Genomic DNA, 12,754 nt, shown 5'->3' with positions numbered 1-12,754 from the left:
AATGTATCATGTATGGTAAGCGAAATGTATCAACTTAAACCATATGCACAAAACAAGACGTTGAAGTAAAACGTAGTTTAAATCAACGTTATGTTCTGCGGAAAATGCATGCTCTATTGATATTAACATTTATGCGGTATTGTAAACTATGCATACATCCAAGCCTTGAGACTGCGGCGATAAACCCTTAAACAAATTAAAGGTTTATCTAAGTTATGTATATCGAATTCGATCATTCCTTCCAGTCCTATCAAGCCCAGGACTTCAGGAATGGGAGTTGTCAATTCCTATGGTACCACTACCTACTAACGAACGGCGTAGCTAGTTTTAATGAATGTATTGTCCCATGTTAAACAACCCAAATGTCATAACAAAATGAAGGCATGTGATGTAAACAATTGTACTAAGTATGCTAAGTAAACATACGAAGCAGAAATGTTCATGTAAATCAATGTGTCCATATGCTGAGTAAACATATGCAACAGAAATGTTCATGTAAATCAATGTGTCTATATGCTGAGTAAACATATGCAACAGAAATGTTCATGTAAATCGATGTGCCCATATGCTGAGTAAACATATGCAGCAAAAATGTTGTGTAAATCAATGTACTAAGTACGCACACAATGGGCATACATAGCATAAAATGTAATGAAATCATGTACTATAATGTACTAATGAGCATAGCAGATATACGATGTGAAAACATGGAAAGCATGAAAGTAACAGATAGGCACATGTGTTTCACCCCAAAACAGTTTGGAAAACAGTAAAAGATGGGGTTCTATGTACTCACCTGAGATTGCTTTGAGTTCCTTGTATAATAACCAGATAATGCTAAAGATCACGGGATATCAAACGGCACCTAATAGGTAGCTTATGTTAATATACCGGACCAAATCGGAAGGATCGGACAGTACGCGGATTCGAAAACCAAACGAGTATGGAGACTCGTGTAATATGGTTTAACAAAGCCTACATACTAAAATGAAACTTAACCTAAGTGCTTACGGTCCATCACGACCCGTTTAGGTAGCTTATGCCACCTTACGCGTCGTTCGCGTAGAACGCGTCTGGAACGCCTAACATCGTGACCACAAGGTATAACCTCGGAAGGTTATAGCTATGGTCACCTAATATGTTTGGTCGGATCCTAAAGATCGACCAAATGGGTCGGGTTCGGAAGTATAAGCGATGGTTTAGATCGCTTACCTTACGACCCTATATAAGAACTATACTAAACGTGACGAGCTAAGCATGTTAGAACATGCTTAACTAAGTTTGAAAACAGGTTTGACATCAAAACAAACGGCTTTGATGCTCACGAGTAGTTTGGTTACAAAATATGCAAGAATGCACATTTTGGCCGAAACTACGACTCGTCACTGAGCCTAGATAACGTGGTGATCAGTAGGTATGGTCACGACGGACCATGACCATCGTGATCACGCTCACGTTATGAAGTTCCATGAACTTCGCATCGACCATAAGCTGGTCAATGCAGAAAGTCAACTAAACGTTGACTTTCGGACTCGAAAAGCGAATAAAAGAGCGAAAGAAGACTTACGGAGGGTCCCCGAGTGCAAATCAAGATCAAATAGCTCAGGTATGAAACAATGGTTTCAACTTAGAGCTTCAAGATCTGATTTTGTGATTTTTACACTAAAGGGGGGGGGTATTTATAGGAAAAGTGGAACCGTTAGGATCGTTTTATCGAATATCGTGCCTTGATCTCGTGCGTACATGTGTCCAGGGGTTAAATACACTGAACTTGGCCCTTGGCCCTTCATTTGGGTGAAAAGGCATCGCCCTTTGATCGAACGAAAGGCCAGATTCTGCATTTAATGCAAAATCTTTCTGTCAGACATCCCCACGCGGCCCGCCTCACATTTGGGCAAAACTCACGCGGGCCGCCTGGCCCTCTCTGATCTGCACCACTTGCAGAATTTACACTTTTGGTCCCTGTTGCGTGTTTAAGCTATTTCCAGCCCTTCTAAGACCTGTAAAGCCATCTTTAAGGCCCTAAAATGATGCCTAAACATTGGGGATATGAAACATGCCCAAAAATATGTCGGATGTCGGTTCGTTTGGCCGTACGATCGCGATGTTCGCTTAATTACGACGAAATGCGCATAAGCGTGAAAGACGATCCAAATGACGCGACGAATGGATTTTTCTCATGCCAAACACTAAGGCATAATATAAGGATGCTTACATAAATTTTTGGATGTCCGGATGTATTCAGAACGTAAGTTATGCGCGAAAGTGCAAACTTAGGCACTTTTTGACACTTTTAGTCCCTGAATGATCCAAAAGTTTGTTATAGCATACCAAACCTCTCAAAGCCTATTTCTAAGCTATGTAAAGGATATTTATGGTATGTTTAACTTATGGACATGTCCCAGAATGTTCGTTACAGTTCAAATTGGCATACTTTCGCAGTTTGTCAAGTTTAGTCCCTGTAAGCGAATTAACTTGTTTTTGCTATACCAAAGCCTTCAAAACTTATTTCTAAGTTATGTAAAGGTTATTTAAGGTACGTTGAGTATATGTTGATGTTCCGGAGTATTTGTCGCATTAAACTGAGTACGTTTACGCACTAGTTAGCGTATAACTCTCCAGAAAGCGATGTAGAGTTTGGAATTGAATAAGAGTCAAAACATGAAAATTGTGAAACATAATGAAACAAACATTGGGATCAAATTACATTATTTTATTGATAATTGAACTGTTTACAATGATTACAAGCACAATTGTTACATTTTTCAAATAGCTTTTCAAAGTTTGCTTTAACAACTCAGCACCTTGTTCAATCACCACAGATGGCTCTACAACTGTCTCATCCACTAGCTTCTGCTGCGGCTCTCCAGAAGACCCCTTTTCTCCATCTTTCGGAATAACAACTGCAGGGGATGACTTAGGTGTCCTTTTCCTTTTTCCATCTCTAACGAACCACCACCTAGTCTTTTTCTCAACCAACTCATTCATCTTTGAGTCTTCATTGCCAGAATTACTATCATCATGTCTCCACTTATCGTTTTCAGGAGCAACATATTCTTTATCTTTTATTCTGCAAATCATCTACTTGGTTTTCACATCCTTATCTTTTGTAATTCTTCCAATTGTGACCTTATTTACAATGCTTATCTCCATCACATCATCACTGTCTTTTGGAAGATCTTTGATTTTGTCATTTAAAATCATCATGATGAATCTAGGATACATGATGTAGTTGTCTCCTCTAGCTTGGCAATTTTCCTTCATATACTCAAAAATTACTTGAGAAATGTTGTACTTTTTGTTCAACACCAAGCTTGCTATGATGTTCCTGATATAATCAGCAACCTCATCATAGGCACCCTTTCTATAACCCAAAGAATGCATCATACAATGCATCAAGTACCTATATGCTTTGGAGAAGCTTCTTTTGTACATCTTTCCATTTATGTACCCCGTGAAACCCATTCTGCACCACAAACCTTTTACAAGACGTTCTGACATGATTGTCGGATCATCATCAGAATCTTGTAGATCAAGAACCCTTCTAACATCTGCAACACTGAATTCAATCTCAACGTCTATATCTTTTCCATTTTTGTCCTTCTTTCTTAATACAGCATGAATCTTTTTATCTGTTTCATCAAACCTTGTTGTATCCCAGAATGCTCTAACATGTGATTCATAAACCACAGTTTTATCCGACATCGCTTTAGCAATTCTGCTCTCTCTCAAGAATGTTGCCATCTTTTCTACAACAATACCAGCTGTCGATTCAGTATCAAGTGCACAAGGTATATTATGACCCTTGTCCTTTTCTTTTCCTCGTCCCTGTAAGAATACTCAGAATAAATCACCTGAACAAGAATAAAGGCATAAGGATGAAAATTTTGAAAAATTTTCTAACACTTGAAATTTCTATGTGATAACACTACAGAATCGACTGGCCTGTCCGATCGAGAAGCATTACTGTTCGATCGGCTGGAAATGAATAGAGTGACAATGCCTGTTCGATCGGCTGGACTAGCCGATCGGCTGGCAATTCATGTCAAAGAAGTTCTTACAAATGGTGTCCGATCGGCTAGCAAATGCTCTTCGATCGGCTGGCAAACTTATGCACATAAATCTAGGTGAAGAAAGAAAACTATCCCTTCAACAAGTAATGCTGCTCGATTGACTAGCATATGCTTTTCAATAGGTTAGCAATTCCTATTCGATCGGCTGGTCCAGCCGATCGGCTGGCACATTGCTGTTCGATCGGTTGGTCTAGCCGATCGGCTGGCAATTCCGTCATGCTGTTCGATCGGCTAGCAATTTCTGTTCGATCGGCTGGTCTAGCCGATCGGCTGGCAATGCTATGATCAAAGAGTATTCAACAAAGGATTCTAACACACGGATTTCATAGCAAACATTTTGCACAAATTTCAAGGCATCAACAGTAAACGTATCCTAAACATCATAAACACATGATCTATATTGCTGCTCGATCGGCTGGTCTAGCCGATCGGCTAGCAATTTGCTATTCGATCGGCTGGTCTAGCCGATCGGCTGGCAAATGTCACAGAATCGGCTAAGAACACACTATCAGATGCTTCAAAAATTTTATCATCAAATACACAAATTAAGCATAGATCTATAATCCTAATGATGTCGCGATCAAAACCCTATGCTTATTTCTACCTAAAACATCCTAAACAGTGAGTAATTTCATGAAAAAGCCACCGACTACCTTATCCGCCTAATCTCAGATCTATCAAGTTCAAGCATGATTTTTCAAAAATTGAAACGGTGAACATGTAGATCTTGTCATTGCAATCAAAACCCTATAACCAGATTTCATCAACAGTTCCTAAATCTTCCTAAATCTGAGATTATAGGTTCGACAGATGAAGAACATGAAGAACAGTAAGAATTTTTAAAGATTTGAAGATGAAACACATACCTTTGCCATTGAATATGATGAGCAAACCAACAAATCAATGATATGTTGCAAAGAGAATCAAATAATTAGTGAAAAACAGTGTATCGGATGAGAGAGTTCTTGTTCGATCGAAGTGTGTAAATGTACAAATGAAGCAAGAACTACTATTTATAGGGTGGTAATGGAACGGCTAGGCTGTTCGATCGGCTGGTCCAGCCGATTGGCTGACCTGTTCGATCCAAGGCACTTTGACTTTCAAGTCGATTTGACTTTTTGACCATTTTCACATTATCAACGTTCGAGAAATCCACTTAAGTATCTAGGTCCAAGTTAATGACCCTAGGTACTTAATTTGTCTACCAAGTTCAACTTAATGACCTTGGTTGACCCGAAGTAAAAATAAACTGATGTTTTGATCAAACATTTTTCTGAAAATATACAAGTTTCAACTTAATGATCTTGCATTTTGACCTTTTAATATTCTTTGTTTGTATCAAGATTAGCTCCAAAATTTTTTTATCAGCTCAGAACAACTTCCTGCAACTTGCATCAGACTGTGAATCTGAAGATCAACCCTCCGCTTTGGTTTGTCAAAAATAAAGCAGAAATGCAAAACTGTTGGTGCACTACATCTGTTGATTCCGTCTAGGTGTCTAGGATCAAGTCTTACATTGTATTGTATAGCATAGGGCACGAAATACGAGAAAACAGGAGTCTGTATAGGTTTTAGGAGGCTGGGTCGCTCATAGGGTCATAGATGTCTTGGATCGCTTTTATGGCACATGTGGGCCGCTTATGTGGGCTGACCTGGACCGCTCATATGAACATGTCCATATGAGCGATTCCAAAACTCTATAAATAGGTGTTATCAGAAGCGATCCACATTGTGATTGATTGTATTCCACGCTGAAGCTCTGCCGGTGTGACGTTTGAGCTGTAAAACGTTTCTAATCAATACAACAAGCAATTAGGAGGAAGAACAAGCTATATCTACTTGCATTTCTTATTATTCCGCATCTGAAACGCAAGAGTTAACCTTTGAACGACTCGTTCGGGTCAACGTTCGATCCTACAATTGGTATCAAAGCCTGGAAGGAGGTTTTCTGCAGATTATAGCCGGATTTCACTGTTTCTTCTCACTTCTACACCTTCTTTTTCTGATTCGGGGAGATTTCACGGTTGAAATTCATTCAATTTCTCACAAATTGTGTGCAATAGTGTCTAGATAAATCCTGGAAAGTTTGAAGTCAAAATTCAAAGTTTTTATGGACCAAATCATGTTCGGAATATGGATCGCTCAAATGACGTCATCATGAACCGCTCGTAATTCACTGTTTTGGACCGCTCATTCATACAGTTTTGAGTCTGGTTCGCTCCAAATTAGTGTCTGGACCGCTCGTGTGCATATTTCTGGATCGCTTATTTGTTCCTTTCTGGACCGCCCTTAGAACATCTCTGGACCGCTCGAAAGTTACTTTCTGGACCGCTCTTAGAACAATCTTTGGATCGCTCCAAGCATTTTCTGGATCGCTTATATATTCATTCAGAATCGCTTATTTGGATTATACTTGGTTCGCTTATCTGTTCAGTGGTGAATCGCTTTTCTGTCAGTTGCCTTGAAAATCGTGCTAAGTCATCATGAATTCTGAGTTTTACAACGCCTTTGCTACATCGACTACTCCAGCCACAATTGCTCAAGCAATGAACTTAGAAAATGAGACGGGAACAACTCAAAAACCCCCGAAATTGATGAGCATTGAGGAGTATTATGGGTGGAAGGATCGCTTTGAAAACTGGGTTCAGGCAAATCATCTCAGATCGTGGGAATGCATATTGGAAAAGTACACATTGCCTCGAACAGAGTTGCAAGTCATTAAACAGATATCTGAATTCTCAGAACAATAACGTGCAATGTACAGAGCAGAGAAAATGATGATCAGTTTGTTACAGCAGGCTATTAAAGAAGATATATTCATTCTGCTACAACACGATAAAACTGCAAAATCAATTTGGGATGCTCTTAAAGTAAAATTCGAGGGTAGTGAAAGTATGATCAAAAGCAAGAAGGCATTGCTTAAAAAGGAATTTGATTTGTTTAGCAGTTTGCCGGGAGAGGATACTAAAAAGCTGATTGAGAGATACTGTCACTTAGTGCGATCGTTATCGATGTTGGGAGTTGAAAAAGGTCGTGAGGAATGGGTTGATAAATTGGTTGATGCATTACCTCAGAAAGAGTGGGGAACGTATTTGATGATACTGAAAAACACGGGTGTTTATGACAAACTAACAATTGGTCAGTTTATTGAGAAAATTGAGAGTCAGGATCTTGAGCAGCAAAAGATCGCGAGGATGAATAACCCGAGTGGTCAACAGGATGTTAAAATGTACTATAAAGGTAGTATTCCAGTTTCTGAAGCTGAAAGAAGTCCAAAGATTCAAACCGCTTTCAGTGCTGGAGATTCATCAGAAAAAGTTGATCAGGGTTCAAACAAGAGCAGCAGCGGGTTTTCATCGTTTCCAAGTGTGAATCCAAAAGAGACTAACACTAGTTTTCAGTCTCAGAGTACAAAAACTGGAAACGGATATGTGATTCAATGCAACATAGCTCTCAACCTTCCAGAAGGTCAAAGCTTCTCCGAAGACACTGCTAAAGATCATATGGCACTTCTGGGTTCAGTTCTGTTATCCTATGAAGGTCTAGTTGCTGGTCGGATCGGAAATCCTATGCTCACTAAAGAGGATTACGATCAAATAGACGCTGAGGAAATGGAACTTATGGATATCAAATGGTGTCTTGCAAGTGTTCTTCGTCGGGCTGAGAAATTCAAAACCATTACCGGGAGAAATGACTTTTTAGATGCTCATGTTTCAACTTTAGGTTTTGATAAATCTAAAGTTACTTGTTTTCGATGCAGGGAAAAAGGCCATTTCAAGCGGGAGTGCAAAGGAAGAGAAGCTAGCGGAGAACAGAATCCATTCGGGAAAGATGATTACTACCGCAAAGCTATCTATCAACAAGTTGGTCAATCCCAAGAACCGCAGACAGCTCATGGGAGAAAGATTGAACACTCCAAAAGAGCATGTGTTGTAGATTTCAGCTGGAGTGATTACATATCATCTGAAGCCACAGCAGAACGTGTTATTGATCAAGATGATGAGAAACTACCAGAAGGTTTCAGTTGGAATATGTTCGTGGATGAAAAGGGAGGTTTTAAAGCTTTCATTGCCAAGATCGTCCGAGAGCCAAATTTGTTTGCTACCTGGATGAGATCTATTGGAGAGAATGTGTCAAGTGGAGATGAAAAATCTGTGTCATCTGATGAAAGTTCAGATAGTACTGATAGATTTTCAGAACACTCTGAGGATGTGTCAGATAGTTCAGATGAAATTGTACAAGATGAAACTGTTCAAGAACAGGATGTTGTATTTGATAAAACACCATCTGATTCTGGTGTTTCTGATGATGATTCTGAAAAATCTGTTCAATTTGATCAATCACCAGGTCATAGTAGCAGTGATGATGAGGAAGAGAAACATATAAATATTGCAAAATCTCATCTGTCTCCTGAAAGTTTTCATTTTTATTTTGCAGAAAGAATGGAGAAACTGAAAGAGAAACAAGCTGCTAAAGAACAACAATCTGAATCTGAAGTTGATGTTCAGAATGTTGAAAGTGTTGATGAGAAGGTTATCAAGGTAGAGAAAGAAGTAGAAAAGGTGATTGAAGTAGAGAAAGTGATTGAAGTTGTAAAAACAGTCGAAGTTGAAAAAATTGTTGAAGTCGTCAAGCCATGTGAGAAGTGTCTGGAAGCCTGCAAAGAGTGTGCAGCAAAAGATGATATCACAGCTGAGTACGAGAAAAAGAAAGAGCAGTTACTGTTCAATCTCAATTATGTGAAGGAATCGTACGACATGTTGAACAAAACGGTAACTGGTCTCCAAAAGACAAACACAGAAAGAGAACAGGCGCTGACGATGATGAATGCAACTTTAATGTCGAAGCAAAAAGCTATAAATTTCTACATTGAAGAAAGCGCCAAATGGAAGCAAGAGTTGGAAACTGAAAAGATTGAAAATGAGAGGATTAGGAGGTTATTGTTGAGCTATTCTACCTCTGATTATCTTATTGATCGTGTTTACCCAACTGTTGCAGGTATGGAAGCTTTTCAAGATGAGAAGCCGAAAGAAAAGAAAGACTGTGGTAAGAAAACTACTGTTAGCTATAACAAGTGTCCACCTCCAATTTGGGATGGGTATTCACCTAGGAAACCAAATGAGGAGCAACTTGCAAAAGCAGTCAATATAAAGCTTAAAACCGACACAGCTGACGTCTTACCTGAAAACATTGATGTGACATTTACCTCATCCGATACTGATCATGAGTCTGAAATAATCAAAAAGGTGGTCGATCAGGTGTTGGATACTGATGAGGAGACAGAGTCGAAATCTGAGTCTGAAAAGCCAAAGTCGTCAGTCAACAATCAAAATTCGTCGGTTAAACGGTCTTATAGTAAAGAATTTTTGTTATCAAAGGCAGATTTGAATGATGAAACATTCGAAGTTGTGTATACTTTGAATGGTTCTGACAAATTATATTACAACAAAGAGTTTCCGATAATGAGTATCAAAACGGAATTAATCAACAAAACTTTTAAACTAATAGAGGTTAATATTCCTGAATTAAAAGCATTGAAAAGTTTTGATAAACCTAAAAAATATACTTCTAGAGTTCAACAACGTCTAAACAAGAAAAAAGGTTACAATTCTGGTCCTGGTTTTCCAAAGAAACCTAACCAAAATCGTAGCTACAAAAAGAAAGGTTTAGGTTTTGTTTCACCAGAAAATCATAAAAATGAGAAAAATTTTAATTCAAACACTGAATTTGTATCAGGTGGAAGCTCGGAAGATGAACAGCAGAAACCATTTTGGAAACAGACTAACAAAGAATTTATTGCTGAGAGGAAAAAGAATGGAACTGGAGTATTTCATCCGAGAAATACTCAAACCTGTTCTAAAAGCAATGAAGCTGATCACATTGCATCGGATTGTTCGAAAGATATCAAAGCAAAACAGGGAGCTTCTCAGAAGATGAAAGAAAAAGTTGTTGAAAAATCTGAAAAATCAAAAATTTTTAAAAATTCGAAACATGAGATTGGGGAATGTTTGAAGACAAAATTTTACCAAAGAAAGGGAAAAGACAACCAAGTATGGGTTGCAAAAAAGGTAGTAGAAAAGGTCGGCGATGAATCTGGTTCCACAAAGCCAGAAGAGCCACAAGTTGTGGAGAAAATTTCAGTGAATGATGATGTTTTTCCATCACAGAAATTTGAAGAGGTTAAAAAGAAAATTGGTAAAATTGAAATTTCAAACCAATTTTATAATGAAGAAAAAGAATTTGATGTCGAGAAAACATTCAATGGAAATGTTAAGAAAATATTTGGGAAAATGTTGAGTGGGAAAGCTAAAGGGGTAAAAGATTTTTACGCAACTAAAAAGGCGACATACAACCCTACAGCTGAAGAGTTGAAAGCCCTCAAGTCTGAGAAGACTTGGAGGGAAGTTTGTTTCCCAAAATAGTCGAAGGACTATGCCGGAGATCCCAAGTTTATATCGTGGATCAGGAATCGGCATCATTCTAGTTTTTGATGTATTTGTTTGAATGATTGTGATTAATGTTTGAATATTTTGCAGGTGAAAGGACTACGTCGGAGCTTCCAGGTGGTTAATTGCGAAGCAAGAATCGGCATTTTGATTGGTAAAATGGTGATGTAGACGTAATATTCCTACAATTGGTAGTTTTTGGAGATCTACAAGTGGTAATCTTGATCCCACAAGTGGTAGTTGTGGTTAATGTTTGAGATATTTATACACTTTGAAGAAGTTACATTTACAAGTGGTACAGAAGGTTCTTAAATAAAAAAGGTAAATCAGGGACATTAAATTGTACTTGATTTACTATTCATGGCAAAAGATAGACAAGATGATGAACCACATCCCCGTTCTTAAAATTGATACTCTTACAAGTGGATGTTATCAACACAAATTCATTTTCCGGAAAAGTCATTTTGATTAAAACAAACTTAAGTGTTTTGAAATCTAAATGAGAAAATGATTTGTGATAGGGGAAGTTCAGATTGTTTATGCCTAGTGAATGGCGATTTGATGTGTTTCAGTGTCAGTTGTCAAGTTTCTGTATAGTTTGTTTTGCATTTTATGTTTCTAGTAGATCAAGAGTCTTGAAGTTTTCAAATTTTCTTTAAAATGTGTTTGCATTTTAGGGGGAGTAGGGAAATTTCAGAAAATCCAAAAACATTTGAAAAATTTGAAAAAGCCAAAAACATGATAAAATTCAAAAATGAGTTTTGTTGCGAAAAAGAGGAAATGATAGTACATCAGTGGATTATCACGGCACGCTAAAGAAATGTAAAGTTAAAAAGAGTTAAACAATCTTACTGCGGATGTGTCAGTAGATTTTCGCACATTTAGTAAATTGAAACGAGATATAAACCTAAATTCAAACTTGCTTAATTCGTGGGTAACTATTCTTGAATATATGGGTAACCCCCGAAATCTTGTTTGAAAGGTCCCGTATTCTGAGATACTAGGTCTTTATACTCAGTGATATCTGGGGTATTATCCCGGGACTTCTGCTGTATGGAAGTACTGACCTAGTCCCCGGATAATACTTTCTGCTAAAGCTTTGAAACATAAGCTTCGCCCTCAACATGCTGATGAAACAATAAAATTGATAGTCGCTGCTGTTGAAATGCAAAAAGATCCTCTAAAGGGGACCCACCAAAAGTCGAGCCGTCATCTCTCTGCTGAACGGAAGTTCTGACCTGAGCTCTCATGGTTTCGCATTTAAACCCTTTACAGATATCAGCTGTGGTATACTCACCTGTAAGACTGAATATTTGGGATATGGATACAGGAGTATATTCTAGTGGAGTGATACACAATTAAGTTTAAGTCTCTAAAACATTAATATCGTATCTCGAATCGATTGAAATTTGTGTTGAGAATTTAAGAGGACAAACATACTGACAATCTAGGTAAATTGTTTAAAGCTTATAATGAAATCAAGCTTAACGGTGTTGGTGATTGGTCTCATAAACTGATATGATCCTCTTGCACAAACTCACAAAAAAATATTGTCTGTAAATATTATATTTCTGTTTGTTTTTATCCGAAGTGGTGTCAATTAATGTTTCTCAGAAAATCCAAAAACATTTTGTGTGTGTTTTAGACTAATTCTTGAAAAAAATCAAAAAGATTTTCGACATCTGACGTTGGAAAACTGATTTTCAAAATTCCGAGTGCTAAACATGATGAGCAGAATTTGAGGGGGAGTGTTTGTGGAAATCTAACTGTTTGTGTTATTCTACCTTCTTCAAGTGGTTCATCATAGAGTATTTTGAGGGGAGTCATATGTTGGTGCATAGGTATTTGATAGATGATAAAATTAGAAAATTTATTTCTAGGATAAGATTGTGCAGGTAATCAGGTTTTGGTTTCTAAAGATTAGAGGAGAGCCAGGTTAATCGATTCTGATTCTGAAGATCTTGGTTATCAATTGATGCTGATGAACTTAAGGAATCAAGAGATCTGATCAAGAGAATTAGAGTGTTTAATGCCAGACAAAGATCCTGAAGATGTTACTGAAGAACAAAAAAATGCCAGTAAATCGAGAGGGGAAGTCGGTAGATTGAAAGAAGAGAAAGCCCAGAGACTGATATAGACTAAAAATGTGAAGACACAGCATTGAAGTCAAGGTGTGTTGGCGACTCCATCAACATCTGAGGGGGAGTCTGTTGGTGCACTACATCTGTTGATTCC

At 38.0% G+C, this 12,754-nt stretch overlaps 1 protein-coding gene across 1 annotated transcript in view; it reads right to left on the bottom strand.

Annotated features, from left to right (window-relative positions):
- Nucleotides 1-3,081: 3,081 nt before the first annotated feature.
- LOC118484998 overlaps nt 3,082-12,754 on the bottom strand; it is a 33,809-nt gene continuing 24,136 nt past the window's right edge. Inside the window, exon 6 of the mRNA XM_035981193.1 lies at nt 3,082-3,828. Within this exon, the coding sequence (XP_035837086.1) occupies nt 3,082-3,828 (747 nt within the window). The remainder of the gene's footprint in view (nt 3,829-12,754) is intronic.

Source organism: Helianthus annuus, chromosome 2 (genome assembly GCF_002127325.2).
Source record: "Helianthus annuus cultivar XRQ/B chromosome 2, HanXRQr2.0-SUNRISE, whole genome shotgun sequence".
NCBI lineage: Eukaryota > Viridiplantae > Streptophyta > Magnoliopsida > Asterales > Asteraceae > Helianthus > Helianthus annuus.
Note: the sequence above shows the minus strand (reverse complement) of the source record. Positions and strands in the feature narration are given on the sequence as shown.